This window comes from Xyrauchen texanus, chromosome 36, assembly GCF_025860055.1.
Source record: "Xyrauchen texanus isolate HMW12.3.18 chromosome 36, RBS_HiC_50CHRs, whole genome shotgun sequence".
In the NCBI taxonomy this organism is placed as follows: domain Eukaryota; kingdom Metazoa; phylum Chordata; class Actinopteri; order Cypriniformes; family Catostomidae; genus Xyrauchen; species Xyrauchen texanus.
In genome coordinates this window covers 3,432,117-3,447,757 of record NC_068311.1, presented here as the reverse complement: position 1 = coordinate 3,447,757, position 15,641 = coordinate 3,432,117, and the positions used below count along the sequence as shown (strand labels likewise).

The 15,641-nt window shown below is 38.6% G+C and overlaps 4 protein-coding genes across 8 annotated transcripts in view; all 4 read left to right on the top strand.

Annotated features, from left to right (window-relative positions):
* LOC127629459 (zinc finger protein 721-like) overlaps positions 1-3,335 on the top strand; it is a 36,427-nt gene extending 33,092 nt beyond the window's left edge. Inside the window, exons 8-9 of the mRNA XM_052106562.1 lie at positions 1,923-2,007; positions 2,250-3,335. Coding sequence (XP_051962522.1) covers positions 1,923-2,007; positions 2,250-3,136 — 972 coding nt within the window. The 3' untranslated portion in view covers positions 3,137-3,335. The remainder of the gene's footprint in view (positions 1-1,922; positions 2,008-2,249) is intronic.
* Positions 1-15,641, top strand: part of LOC127629457 (zinc finger protein 721-like) — an 87,375-nt gene that overhangs the window by 28,105 nt on the left and 43,629 nt on the right. The window lies entirely within an intron of this gene.
* LOC127629587 (zinc finger protein 721-like) overlaps positions 1-15,641 on the top strand; it is a 108,098-nt gene that overhangs the window by 56,629 nt on the left and 35,828 nt on the right. Inside the window, exons 7-8 of one of the 3 annotated variants that reach the window (XR_007968781.1) lie at positions 1,737-2,007; positions 2,250-2,370. The exons of the other annotated variants lie outside the window; for them this stretch is intronic. The gene's annotated coding sequence lies outside the window, so the exon portion shown is untranslated. Of the gene's footprint in view, positions 1-1,736; positions 2,008-2,249; positions 2,371-15,641 lie in introns of those variants that run through there. 3 annotated transcript variants of the gene reach the window in all.
* LOC127629605 (zinc finger protein 239-like) lies at positions 8,053-13,550 on the top strand. 3 transcript variants are annotated; one of them, XM_052106727.1, is made up of 4 exons: positions 8,053-8,134; positions 8,387-8,459; positions 11,853-12,123; positions 12,371-13,550. In XM_052106727.1, the coding sequence occupies exons 3-4, from the start codon at positions 12,030-12,032 to the stop codon at positions 13,327-13,329; spliced, it is 1,053 nt and encodes a 350-aa protein (XP_051962687.1). In that variant the 5' UTR covers positions 8,053-8,134; positions 8,387-8,459; positions 11,853-12,029; the 3' UTR covers positions 13,330-13,550. The 3 variants fall into 3 exon arrangements, with proteins under 3 accessions (XP_051962687.1, XP_051962688.1, XP_051962689.1); XM_052106728.1 differs by having other exon boundaries at positions 8,066-8,134; positions 8,407-8,459; XM_052106729.1 differs by lacking the exons at positions 8,053-8,134; positions 8,387-8,459 and adding an exon at positions 9,157-9,175.

Here is a 15,641-nt window from a genome sequence, read left to right as displayed (position 1 = left end):
ACTCTGGCTTGGCGCGGCCATGATGTGTAACTCTGGCTTGGCGGTGGTCATGACGTGGAACTCTAGCTTGGTGGCAGCCATGACCCAACTGTGATATTATCCAGTATTCCACCATGGATATTACCAATGCCAATAGTAGATTTTCAAATACAAATAAAAAAATTAAGAATGAGAAAGATACCACTAAGAACATTATTGTACAGCAGTATTTAGATCAGGCTTATTCTTTGTGGTTACATATATATATATATATATTGATGGTTCTAATGATCCTATCTCTGGAAGAACAGCTGCTGTTCTAAAAACCTTAATAATATTTCTGTGAGTTCCTGCTCATGTGGGAGTGGATGCTAATGAAGTGGTTGATAAGCTTGCTGTGTAAGCTCTGAAACATACAGAGATAGATATATAAGTGACTCTTATCAAGAAAGAGGTTAAAGGGAAAATTAAAGAATTCATATATAACAAATACAATCGTTCAACATTTATTTGCTTTAGGTTGGCTTCTTACGTATTTACTTTCCAACTTTAATGTGTGACATGTCGTAGTAACAAATGCCCAACTCGGAAGAAGCAGCAACAAGTAGACTGAGCTAATGATATAGATAGTAATTGTCAATTATAATTAAAAAAAAAATCTATTTATTTATTTGGCAATCATTCTTATTATAAACAGGACAATGAGAAGTCAGATGGTTATTTTCACAAAATAAACACCAAAAGAACTGGAAGAGAGGCGGAATGCACCTGTTTCTAGAGACTGATTTTTTTCTTCCCTAATTTTTGCATAATACTGTATATATTCCAAGTAAAAAAGGTACTGCTTGTGGCACAAAGCTGACACTGGGGTGTTTTGGGTTTATATTTGTACCCTAATGGAGAAAGCTGCACAATAGATCCTTAGGGTACAATTATGTACACAAAACATGTTATAGATTTTAACTAGAGGTACAAAAAAGATCCCTTTGAGGGTACCACCACAGTGACAACCCTTGTACCTTAACGGTACCTTTTCTCTGAGTGTGAATGATCGGATAATTATCCTGATTATCCTGGAAGACTTGTTTCATTAATATCAATAACAGACCATCACCTTTATGCTGCTTTATAAAGCCTCTTTATTTCACAGCAGTAGTTCACTGTTTTCACCTCATTCATTATGGTGATGTGAGTGGTAGTGGCATAGTGGGCTAAAGCACATAACGGTGAATCAGAAGGTCGCTGGTTCGAGCTCCACAGCCACCACCATTGTGTCCTTGAGCAAGGCACTTAAATCCAGGTTGCTCCGGGGGATTGTCCCTGTAATAAGTGCACTGTAAGTCGCTTTGGTTAAAAGCGTCTGCCAAATGCGTAAATGTAAATGATGTCTTTCATCTCCCGTAAACTGCCACATTAAGCACATTTCATTGTGTCTTCAGGAACATCATTGAGATAATTGAACATATTGTTTGTTGGTTACAGGAGGCACAATCTGTATTTATTTTTTATTTTCATCTTTTACATTTATCTGTTTCCAGTTTCCCTTTAAGGATTTGGGTATTTTTTCAAGTATGGTGACATTGAACTAAATAATTTGATTAAATAAATTTTAAAGAAATTCAAAAAAATTAGATCATGCAAAACAGACTACAGAGAATGAGAATTGTGAGAATAAAATAAAGAAAAATACAGCCTATACATTATTAGTTAGTATAGAAATATAAATTCAGTAACCTATTTATTTTTCATTTGTGCAGATCTGGTTCTTTGGGCCTCCAAACATCACAGCAATAACAATTCACACCTTCATTGAAGCCACTCCCACAACAATTCACCAATAAATACTGTGAATATTCCCGTCATCCTACAAGAGAAGTTCTTCAGACCAGCAGGAAGATCTCCAGGTGTAACAACTGAAATCTGTGAGATATAATATGGAAAAGATGGAGTTTGTTAAAGAGGAGAAAGAAGACATGAGTTATCTAGAGCCATACAACATAAAATATGAAGATACTGAGGAACAAATAGGTTGGTGTCCATTCTTGATCCTTCATTATTTACTGCTGAGGAACATTCATGTAACAAAACTTCATGCAGTTCACCAGATTTCAATGCTGTAGTCATAACAAATAACTTAGAACAATGCATCTAAATGGACATAACTTTATACATCAGTTATTTTACTTTTTATAATCACCACTTATTGATACCTTACGTCTTTTTCACATTCTCTCCTGATCTGATTTGTAATGATTTAATTTGTTTTTTAGACTTCATAAAAGTGAAAGAAGAAACCCAAGAACTGAATGAAGCGGTGGAGGAACATCAGTATCAGAAGCCTCATCATTTCTTAAGTGGAGAAAAATCGTTTTTTAGTTGTGCAGATACTGAAAATAATTTCTCACAAAACAAAACTCAAACAACAGTGGACAAAAACTCTTTCACCTGCACTCAGTGTGGAAATAGTTTTAAACGTAAAGACACACTTGAGATGCACTTGAGAATTCACACTGGAGAGAAACCTTTTACATGTACTCAGTGTGGAAAGAGTTTTGCACGTAAACATGCTCTAAAAAACCACGCACGAACTCACACTGGAGAAAAACCTTTTACATGCCATGAGTGTGGAAAGAGTTTTTTGTGGTTGAACTGTTTGAAAGCTCATGAGAAAACACACACTGGTGTTAAAGAGTTCTGTTCTTATTGTGGCAAGAGTTATTCATTGCTGAAGCATTTGAAAGCTCATGAGAAAACACACACTGGTGTTAAAGATCATGTGTGCTCTGAGTGTGGAAAGGGCTTCACTGCAACCGGCGACTTGAAAAGACACCAGAGAATTCATACTGGAGAGAAACCGTACAAGTGCTCTCAATGTGACAAAAGTTTTGCTCAGTTAGGATACCTGAAAGCACATGAGAGAGTTCATACTGGAGAGAAACCGTACAAGTGCTCTCAATGTGACAAAAGTTTTGCTCAGTTAGGATACCTGAAAGCACATGAGAGAGTTCATACTGGAGAGAAACCGTACAAGTGCTCTCAATGTGACAAAAGTTTTGCTCAGACAGGACCATTGAAAAAACATCAGAGAGTTCACATGGATAGAAACCGAACCAGTGCAGTCTATGTGGGAGGAGTTTTTCCCGATTGCAGTATCTAATTATTCACAAATAAAAGCAATGTTCAGTAAGCAAAGGTCATAAGGAATAACGTGAGATTTAGGTTTATTAAAAATAGGAATCATCCAATCTAAAAAGTTTGCATTATTTACATGTAGAGTAGTTCATTATTTCATTATTAATACAACTTTCAAAACAATCATGTAAAAAATAAACACTTAATTGAGCTGAATAAAGATTGTATGTATTAAACAGTTTTGTGCTCTTGTTAGTGTTATTTTCTCATTTATAAATTCTGAATTTGTGTCTTTTGGTTTCCTAAAGTTGATTTCAAACCAGGTTCATTAACACCTGAGCTCTGTCTAAATAACACTGCTGTATATCCCCTATATATGTAAACAGCAGGGGTACATACCGAGGCTTTGGTGCTGAGAAAAGACTCGAAGCACTTACCTTGCTCTGCACACCCGGCAGGGGGTGGGTTAGCGACTGAGGAGGAGGTCCGGTGGAGGTGTCCTCTAGACTCGTCGGAACTGGGCCCGGGTTGAGGTGGAGCTTCGCGTTGCTGAGCCGCAGGGGGACGCCCTCTGCGAGCAGACGGGGCATGGCTCGAGGCGGCAGGATTGCGGCAGGGGGGATGTGTGAAATGGCCTCCGTCTGCTTTTTCACCGCAGAGAACTGCTGGGCGAAGTCCTCGATGGTGTCGACGAAAAGGCCGAACTGGGAGACAGAGGCGTCGAGGAAGCGTGTCTTGTCCGTCTCACGCATCTCGAGCCACAGATGACGTTCCTGAACCACAAGTGTGGCCATCGCCTGCCCGAGTGACTGCGCTGTGGCCTTCGTGGCCCTGAGGGCGAGGTCGGTCGCTGAGCACAGTTCCTGCAGCACGTCGGGATCAGGATTACCCTCGTGCAGATCTTTGAGTGCCTTGGCCTGGTGGACTTGCAGGAGGGCCATGGCATGCAGGGCGGAAGCAGCCTGTCCGGTGGTGCTGTAGGCTTTGGCAGCCAGTGCCGTCATCGTTCTACAGGCCTTGGAGGGGAGCACAGGACGACCCCACCAGGTGGCGGCGTTCTCGGGGCATAGGTGAATTGCCATGTACCTGTGGGCCGCTCCGCCGTCGGGGGTAGTGAGAGCGGATGAGCGAGGGGCTTTTTTGATGAGTGGAGAGGGGTGCTCTCTATGCAGTCGTCAGCTCATCATGCACCTCCGGGAAGAAAGGGACTGGGGGGCGTGGCTGTGACGCTGTGGGGAGGAAGGAGAGTTCCAGTCCAACCCCACGCTGGCGATGGCCCGGGCACGCTGGCGATGGCCAGAAGGCGGCAGCCCAGACAAGTCATCCGCGTCAGATGCCTGACCGCTCTCCGATGCAGCGGCAAGCTCATCCAGCTCGGGGGGCTCCAGAGGATAGGTAGGCTTTTAGAGAAAATCACTCTTATAATACAACTCTTAGTTGCGCTGTCGAAGCGCCCAGGGGCAAATTGCAAAGCCGCTGAAGTGCACTGTAGATCCAACAGCAGATCGCTCAGAGGTAAGAGGAACAGGTGTGTGACTCGCAGCTCGCTGCATACACGAGTGTCACTTCTTTGACACAACGTCGAAGTGAGCGACAGATGGGGAACCCAAAGTAATGTTGAAATTTGCAGAACCGGGCATTTAACCCAAATTAAACTGACCAAAGCTCTGAAAAAAGCGTTAGGAGAAATAAATAGTGCAAAGACTCTGAGAGATGGAAATCTGATCATCATGTGTAAAGATGAAAAAAAACAAAAGAAGACACTGAATATAAATTTGATGCTTGGATTCACGGTGTCATGCACATTGATGAATAGGAAGCCTTGGGAAAGAGGTGTAATAACTGGAATTCCTACAGATGTACCTGCTGACAAAATTAAAAGCTGCATTGAAGGGGGGAAGGTAATTGGAGCAAAATGGCCTCACTATGTTAAAAATAAAGAAAGGATGGATAGTCTATTGGTTTTGCATCAGTTTGATGAAGTAAGAATGCCAGAGAGAGTAAAAATAGGCTTTGTAAGTTACCCAGTAAGAACATACGTACCTCCTCCACTAAGATGCTTCAAGTGTCAGAAGTATGGACAAGTTTGCCAAGGAAAACAATGATATGCGAGATGTGGGGGTGACCATGAATATGGTAAATGTGATGAAGTAGCAAAGGCACAATTCTGCAATTGTGGTGTTGAGCATAGTGCTGGATTTGGGGGATGCATTTGTGGATGCGGTTATGCAACAGTAAAGCTGAGTTCACCACTGTTCCACTCACCTCTACTGGCATAAAGGACTGCTGTTGGATCTACGGCGCATTCCAGCGGCTTTCTCACGGCACCGCGACACCAAAGCCTTACAGTCCCGGCTCCCCAGATGCAGTTATCTCGCCTCCAGACCCGCGACTGTCCAGCCCCGGCAGGCCGGCGCTGACGAGTTCCGAAGACGTCCCTACAGGACCTCCTCCTCAGTCTCTAACCCGCCTCCTGCCGGATGCGGAGAACAAGGTAAGTGCTTTGAGTCTTTCTCAGCACCCAAGCCTCCCGACGCATTATTACCTATTACCGGCTACGTGATTCAGTTTGCCCCCAGTTTGCTCCCGCCTCATCTCGGCGGTATTTGCTCCACTGCATGCACGGCGGAAATGCCAGCACCTTACGTACAGAGGTTACAAGCCTGCTACTCAGAGATGCGATAGAGCCTATCCCTCCAGCAGAGATGGAGAAGGGTCTCAACAGCCCTTATTTCATCGTATCCACGGTGGGTTGCGGCCAGTCTTGGACCTGCGAGTTCTCAACCGTTCTTTACACAAACTCCAGTTCAGAATGCTCACGCAGAAACAAATTATAACCTGCATTTGCATTAGATTGGTTTGCAGCGGTAGACCTGAAAGACACGTACTTTGCGTCTCCATTCTGCCTCGGCATCGACCCTCCCTATGGCTCGTGTCCGACGGCCAGGCATATCCATGCAATCCCAATTAATGGAAATCTTTGTGTGGATGAACAAATTGTCCCATTCAAGGGGAAAAACCCCATGAAACAGTACAATCCCAAGAAGCCATAACTCTGCTTTATTTTCATATTTCGAGAAATCGAGGTACAGTGGAGCACATGGATTTGGCGCACTCTGTATTTTGTCAAAATTAGGCGCTGCTCCCATTTGTACAACTATGTCGTATAAAACCTCCTTCTTATTTGTCTTTCAAAATAAGGATCCCCCGACTATAGTCAAACCTGAGATTAAGATTCTCCTTCCTATTTATCTTTCAAAATAAGGTTCCCTCGACTACAGTCACTTTTGAGGTATATAACCTCCTTCTTATCTGTCTTTCAAAATAAGGATCCCCCGACTGTAGTCGTAACTGTCAAATTATCTATTAAATATTGCGTGTAATATTTCAAAAGACAGGGATTCTCAAAATTGAATATAATTTTGTCCTACCTGTCTGGAAATATCCCGGTCGAGCTCCCAAGAACTGTAAGGAATTTTAGAAGTGCCCCTTAAAATATAAATTCAGGTCTGCAGTCGCTGTTCTCGATCCGGATCTTCATGAGGGGAGAAATGACATGACACACATACACCAGAGTGTATCATATCATTCTGCAATGTTTATTTTTCAACACATCATTATATTCTGTTCAGCAAAGTAACACTTCCACTAGACTAAATAATAAAGTAATTTTTACCTTATCTAGACGTGACATTTGATATGAGATACATAATGGCTTAGGACAGAGCGTACAGGTTTAGGTTATCAGACTGCTACCATTTTGTCAGTGTAAATGAGGAATTGTCAAACCAAAAAAGTAAAGTATGGAATGCCATAAGGTATCAGTTTTAGGGCCTCTGCTTTTCTTCTTGTATATGCTTCCCCTGGGATATATTATCCGGAATAGTGGAATAAGTTTCCACTGTTATGCCAAAGATACCCAACTTTATATTTCTTCAAAACCTGATGAGATTTCACAATTCTCCAAATTAGCAGAGTGTATCAATGAAATAAAATATTGGATGGCCAGAAATGTCCTTCTACTCAATTCTGACAAAACAGCGGTATTAATTTTGGACCTAAAACCTAAAAATAACCCTCTAAAATATAACTGTTAAATTTCATATTCATTTTAAAATTCTGTTAACTACATACAAACCTTTGAATGGTCTCCGCAATACTTAAGTGACCTTCTGTCCTGCTTTATTCCAACACGTTCATTATGATCACAACATTCTGACCTGTTAATAGATCTTAGAATATCAAAATCCAAAAAAGGAGGTAGATCCTTTTCATATTTGGCTCCTAAACTATGGAATAATCTCCCTAACACTGTTCGAGATGCAGACACACTCACTCAGTTTAAGTCTAGACTGAAGACTCACCTATTTACATTTACATTTATGCATTTGGCAGACGCTTTTATCCAAAGCGACTTACAGTGCACTTATTACAGGGACAATCCCCCCCGGAGCAACCTGGAGTTAAGTGTCTTGCTCAAGGACACAATGGTGGTGGCCATGGGGATCAAACCAGCAACCTTCTGATTAACAGTTATGTGCTTTAGCCCACTACACCACCACCAATCCACAACACTATTTATTAACCATGGTAATCTCGATTACTAAGGTTTTACCATGGTATTTGTAGTAAAACCATAAAGACCACAAAACTATAATTCTTATTACCATAGTTTTCGTTTTCCTGTATTATTACTTTGGTTTTACAAGGAATATCAAGGTTAAAATATAGATACTGTCGTAAAACCATGTAAAACAATGGTAAATATATTGCGAGGGAAAGCAAAAGTAGTTCAAACATTTTTTTATCCAGCTCACATTCAAAAAAAAATTCGAAATGGCTCACTAAAAATGCACCATTGAATGCTTGAATGCAAATCAATGTAGAATTCTACTTTAGCCATTCAGCGCCCCCTAGAGGATGACAAGTTCATTGTGTTCACGACAGTGGAGAGCGCGTTTGCGGCAGCAGTTTGAGAGAGCACAAAAACAATCCGAAGAAGAGAGCGATCAAACTACAAAAGGTAAACAATTACATACTTTTAACTTACATATAATGATGAATTCAATCAAAATGGGGCTAAAATGATACGAATAGAGCTTGTTCGAGTGTTCTATTAATCTCTTAACTATTAACAGTTTTAATAGTTTTGGGACACAAAAACAGTATTTATTTACTCTCTGAATTTGTCTTCCGTTGTATTAAATGTATTTTGTTTCCACATATGTCATTTAATCGAAATTTGTGTAAATGTGAGATTATGTTCACACTGCAGCTGAATGTGATCCAAACTAGTTACAGATTTAAAGAAGAGGTACAAAAAAGTTCCCCTCAAGATCATCTGAGAGGTATGTGAATATTTATTACTGTTTGTTGGTTATGGGGGATCCCAATTAGTATTTTATTATTATTATTGTTGTTGTTTTGGCTTTATCTGTACTCAGTTTTCAGTTCCTTTGAATTTTGAGTTTTTTTCATCCATATAAGTGGACCTTAAATCAAACAAAGTTCTTAATTAAATGAGAAATAATAAAAGAATGATATGAGGCAAGACAGCCAAAAGTGAACGAGAACTGAGAGAATAAAATAAAGAAAAATAAACAAACAACATATATTATTATTATATAAATAAATACATTTTCATCATTTAGAATACTGTAAATGGTTAAACATGTTCTTGTTTTACATGAAGTTGTTGTTTTAATATCAGAGATATTTTTAATTTTTTTACAACTATGAGCCAAATCTCAAAATCGTCCTATGGTGTGACGGTAGACAAAATTATTTCATAAATATTAACTTTTATAAATAAAGAAATCTTAATGGACACTCCTGGCATAATTGTGCAAGTGTCTATTTCAAGTGGCCATAACTTTTCCTATACATACATTTTTTAAAGTGTAGGAATTTCATAAAGTTTGTCACAGAAAAAAATGTCCTTTGGTGTTATGTAATAACCTGATATTAAGTTGGGCAATATCATGGACAACTACATTTATTTGAAAGACCCCATTCAAGGTCATGTGACTGAATACCCCTATGAAGCCCATGAGCAGTGCACATGGTAAGTATTTCTCTCAGAATTGTTCAAATATTTAACTATGTTTTCAGACCACTGAAGTTGTTACGTTTTTTTGTCCTTTAGTGTGACACCCCTAAATTAAAATTTTTAATTCAAATTTGTATTTTTAAAACCAGGACTATATAATATTATGCAAATGTATCATGCCAATTGCCAATGACAGTTCAGCTAGCATTAGCATGCTTATTAACATGCCACAAAAGCTCAAATGTCCTTTGGTGTGACACTTTGGCCTGTCACACAATAGAACAAGACCTCCTTAAGAAGCTATTAAAACAAATAGATAAAGTTTGTTAACATACTTTAAATTCTTTTTTGACCAGTTTTGATGATTTTAAATTCAATAATGACTTACATTTTAAAGGGCGCCTATTATGCCATTTAAAATGTTACTAATATTGTTTTGGGAGTCCCCAACAACAGTTTTACATGCATGCAATGACAAAAAACACTTTTGTTGTCTTATAATATGCATTTATGTTTACCTGATTTGCTCACCGACTCCCAAATGATTCGTTCAACGACTCATTTTTCCAAACCCCTCCTTTGCGTGACGCTAATCTGCGGTGATTGGTCAGATGACCCAGTCAGTTGTGATTGGTATACTCTGTGCAGAGATTGTCGGAAACGGAACGCCCATCACCGCTTTGTAGTTAAAAAATCAAAATCAGAGAAGGAATCGGAGTTGATTTATGTTAGCGATCATAGCCCAAAGTTCAGTGGTAAACACCCAATCAGTTATTGTTTGTGTTAGCCCAACGCATAAACATATTGATAAAGCACTGCATTACTACAAGTTATTGCTCTATTCTTTATGACAACTCCAATAACATCGACAAACATTTCACATATTTCAAAAAAATTGACATTGGAGACCTAGAAGCTGCGCTGAGCGTAACGTACACAACACACACAAATACTTATTAAGCATGCTAAAAAACACATAAAAGCAACAATTATTAATAATACTTACAGGTTGTGATTCGAGGAGGAAGCTGATCCAAATAAACTTGGTACTGAACCTTCCTTCAGTATCAACCGCTCATGAATCCACACTTGAAAGCATTCATGTTCGTAAAGCAATCGTCATTAAAATGACGCGAACACAGCACAAGGTTCGGGCTATACTTGTGTGGTATAGTTGTAAATATAAACTCTAGCCACTGATTCTTCACATGCTCGTCCCTGGGCAGTGAAAAAAATGTCGCTTTTGATATGCACTTCAGAACACAGCGTCTTGTTGTCGACATGATGTTTTCAAGTTTTCCTTGGTGTCTGCGCGCGCAATGAGTGTGTGCGGCCAATTTGATAATTTTTCGTCTTGACGTCACAACGAAAAGGAAAATGACTCATTGGATAAACGATTCATTACATTGACTCAGAGTCGACTCCTACTTTTGAGAGACAATAACGTTTTTTACGGTGAACTTTCATATATAAAACTTTGCAGGATGTTTTTGTTCACTTAAATCTATGTTACACACTACATGAAAGGTAATTTTCAAAATTCCATAATAGGTGCCCTTTAATGTTTATTGCCGTTTTTTGGAGACTACATAACATTTTCTGAAGTGTTACTAAAACAACTATAATGTAACAACTATAAACAAATATAAAGTACATAAATACAGTGCTACTACTTATAATGCTACTTAACTTTTTTTAGAACAGAAAGAACTGAGGGAGAGATGAGTGCAAAAGAGAGGACCAGACAGTATAGGGAGCGAATTAAAAAGGATCCACAGAGAAAGGATGCGATCCTAAGATTTAAAAAGATTTTTACGATTTTAATTTTATTTTCATGTCACTGTTACTGTTTAAATGATGAATTTTGCAGTTTGACAATGTCACAGTATTGTTTTGAAATGGCATTTTACTGAATTTCTCAAAGATATTATAAGCATCAATGTTTTCTTATTGATGGATCTATAAGTATCAAAGTTACTTTTGGTGTGATATGTTTTGCACAGTTTATATTGCTGAAAAATAAAAACAAATGTCCTCCTTTATAATTGTTACAATAAACACTATATATTCTGACTCTTTATGCAATGACTATCTTTGTCCTTTGGTGTGACGTTTTGTCCTATGGTATGACAAACATAAAACAACAGAAAAATATACTTATTTTAAAATATCTTTTAAAAAAAGAGTCAAGTTTGGCATTAGGGGAGTTACAATAATATCTCCTCTTAGATGGGTACAATTTCAAACAGTTTTGTAAGGTTGGCGAAAAAGTTTTATTGACATTCGTAGGGAAAAGTTTATCAAGTTCATCTATTCATGGTGAAAATTATTCTAATTAGTACTTTCATGTAAAATAAATAGCACTTTAATAATGTGAACAATTCTCTCAAGTATTTTTTTTAATGTTATTTAATATAATTTCTAAGTACTTTTTAAATGTCACACCATAGGACACATTTACAGTACTGTTGAGTGAAAACGTGAAAAAAAATATGTGAAGTCATTGACAAAATGAGTGACCACAAATGAGTGACCACTACTATTTTCTGAAACTACAGTTTTCATACTCATCCATAAATATATGTATTTTTTCTTGGCCATTTGTCAACTACCCACATGTGTACTTAAAATATATGAATTAGTATAAAAAAATATATAAATTCAGTAACCTATTTATTTTTCATTTGTGCAGATCTGGTTCTTTGGGCCTCCAAACATCACAGCAATAACAATTCACACCTTCATTGAAGCCACTCCCACAACAAATCACCAATAAATACTGTGAATATTCCCATCATCCTACACGAGAAGTTCTTCAGACCAGCAGGAAGATCTCCAGGTGTAACAACTGAAATCTGTGTGATATAATATGGAAAAGATGGAGTTTGTTAAAGAGGAGAAAGAAGACATGAGTTATCTAGAGCCATACAACATAAAACATGAAGATACTGAGGAACAAATAGGTTGGTGTCCATTCTTGATCCTTCATTATTTACTGCTGAGGAATATTAATGTAACAAAACTTCATGCAGTTCACTAGATTTCAATGCTGTAGTCATAACAAATAACACAGAATAATGCATCTAAATGGACATAACTTTGTACATCAGTTATTTTACTTTTTAGAATCACCACAAATTGATACTTGACGTCTGTTTCACATTCTGTCCTGATTTTTTTGTAATAGTTTTTAATATGTTCATTTTTTAGACATCATAAAAGTGAAAGAAGAAACCCAAGAACTGAATGAAGTGGTGGAGGAACATCAGGATCAGAAGCCTCATCATTTCTTAAGTGGAGAAAAATCGTTTTTTAGTTGTGCAGAGACTGAAAATAATTTCTCACAAAACAAAACTCAGACAACAGAGGACAAAAACTCTTTCACCTGCACTCAGTGTGGAAAGAGTTTTAAACGTAAAGACAGTCTTAAAACACACTTAAGAATCCACACGGAAGAGAAACCTTTTACCTGCTCTCAGTGTGGAAAGAGTTTTACACGTAATCACGGCCTTAAAACACACTTAAGAATTCACACTGGAGAAAAACCTTTTACATGTCCTGAGTGTGGCAAGAGTTTTAAATGGGCACCCACTTTGAAGTATCATCTACTCTCTCACTCTGGTCTAAAGTCTTTTCACTGTGATCAGTGTGGTGAAAGTTTTATTTCAGCATCAGTTCTAAAAAAACATCTGAATGTTCATGCAAAGCCATACTTCTGTTTATGTGGAAAGAATTTTTCATCTCCGAGCATTTTGAAAGCACATGAGAATACACACACTGGTGTTAAAGATCATGTGTGCTCTGACTGTGGAAAGGGCTTCACTGTACCCAGCGAATTAAAAAAACACCAGAGGATTCATACTGGAGAAAAACCTTACAAGTGCTCTCAATGTGACAAAAGTTTCGTTCAGTCAGGACAATTGAAAACACATGAGAGAATTCATACTGGAGAGAAACCGCACAAGTGCTCACATTGTGATAAAAGTTTTGCTCTGCCGGCATACCTGAAAACACATGAGAGAGTTCATACTGGAGAGAAACCGTACAAGTGCTCTCAATGTGACAAAAGTTTCACTCAGTTAGGACAACTGAAAACACATCAGAGAGTTCAAATGTGTAGAACCAGTGCAGTCTATGTAGGAGGAGTTTTTCAAGACTGCAGTATCTAATTATTCACACAAACAAAAAAGTGTTTTTCAGTAAGCAAATATCGTAAGGAATAAAGTTAAGCTTAAGCTACAACGAGTTGAATGAAGATTGTTTGTATTAAACAGTTCTGTGCTCTTTTCAAATTCAGCTGTGATTTTCACATTTATCAATTCTGAATTTGTGTATTTTGGTTTCCTAAAGCATATTTTAAACCAGGTTCATTAACACCTGAGCTCTTTCTACATAACACTGCTGTATTTCTGCTTTATATACAGTACTGTGCAAAAGTCTTAGGCACATAAGATGTTTCACAAAAGCATTTGTCTTAAGATGGTTATTTATATCTTCAGTTTAAGTGTGTCAATACATTTACATTTACATTTATGCATTTGGCAGACGCTTTTATCCAAAGCGACTTACCGTGCACTTATTACAGGGACAATCCCCCCGGAGCAACCTGGAGTTAAGTGCCTTGCTCAAGGACACAATGGTGGTGGCTGTGGGGATCGAACCAGTGACCTTCTGATTAATAATCATGTGCTTCAGCCCACTACACCACCACAACTCCACAATAGGAAATATAAATGTTAGACTCCCAAATATTACTTTTGTAAATAGAAAATATTAGAATAGAAGACACGGCACACATCGTCTTCACAGATCTTAAATGCTGGTTGAGTAGTAGGAGGGTGTTTGTGTGAAGGTCAGAGTGGGTGTGGGGTATGAGATTGGGCCTTTCAAATCTACAGTAGAACACATTCAAGTCGTCAGCCAGTTGTTGGTCCGCTACAGAGTTGGGGGTAGGAGTGTTGTAGTTCGTAATTTGTTTCAGGCCATTCCTCACTAATGCAGGGTCATTAGCTGAAGGGTCATTGATGCAGGGTCGTTTCAGTTTCTTAGTGTATCTTCTTTTAGCCTCTCTGATTTCCTTATTCAGTGTGTTCCTGACCTAATTGTACAATACTTTATCCGCACCTCTGTAAGCATCCTCTTTGACCTGACAATGCTGCCTGAGTTCTGTTGGAACCACAGATTATCGTTGTTGTATATTAAATAAGTCCTAGAATGAATATCTAGGTTTGTTGGTCTGCTCAAACATTTGACACCTGGAACTTCTAACTTCGAGAGTTTTCTTTCTGAGAGGGAAGAAAAATTTTCCATACTCCACTACATAAAATTGGTGACCACGAAGGGACTGGCACAGGGTCAGGGAAGCTGCTGCAAGCTTGCTTGCACTGACTGTACAAAATCACTGGCGCCAAAAACTCAGGTAAGAAATTTTGCTTAAAATTGTGTTTTTGTGTAGACCCAAGTGTGGTAACTCTTAAAGGTCTTTCCCAAAAAACCAAGGATTTTTTAAACAGCCTGGGTCTACCTGATGAACAACCAAATGATGAAGATTCAAGCCATATGCATCAACCAAGAAAATATCCAAGTGATATGCAACCACACAGTGAGGAACTACAACAATATTCTAGGAGTCATGCAGAGATCCCCAGTAAATATCTGAAAAAAACAGTATCCAATTATAATCAAAGGTACACAAGGACAGTATGTGCCATGGGCCAATCAGGACCTTGATGGACTGATAGCCCACCTTCCAGACATCCGTGAGGGGGCTGTAAAATGGATCAGAATGGTTGAAGAAGAAACAATGGGGAAATTACCCGCAATTGGCGACATCAAAGTGTTACTGGCCAAATGTCTAGGGGGATCCAAGATGAATGAGATCCTTAGAAAAGTGCAACTAAGGGGAGCAATTGACAATACAATAATGGATGGAGTTGCATTTGACAGATATTGCAATGACATGTTGGAAGAATTGAGAAAAGAATACACAACACACATCAACCCAAAATCCCTGAGGGGAGAACCAATGGATGAAGCAGAAAATCCTACATTTACCATGGTTTGACTACAGTACCCATATTTTAACCATGATATTCAGTTGGTTCAACCCAATGTTCTCTTTGGCATGTACTGCATCTTTTGATACAATATTACTGTCTGGCACAGATCTGAGATCTGACAACAAGTCCTCAAGATCAGTTTGTGCTTGGTGTGAGATCGGCTCTACTACAGGAAGTAGATGCTTGCGGTTCCTCCTGTATTCTCTACCTTCTGACTCCACAATGTAAGATCTGGGCTCTGTGAGGACATTGCTTATTACCCCAATCTTATCATGGCCTTTTGCTGTTTGCATCCAAACCACTTGAGACCCATGTAGTGAAGAGAGTGGTTTACTCCTCTTGTTGTAGAACTCTTTCTGCATTTGTCTCTTTTTCCTGAGTTGAGCTTTAACTTTTACAGTGTTCTTTGATCTTGGTTTCAA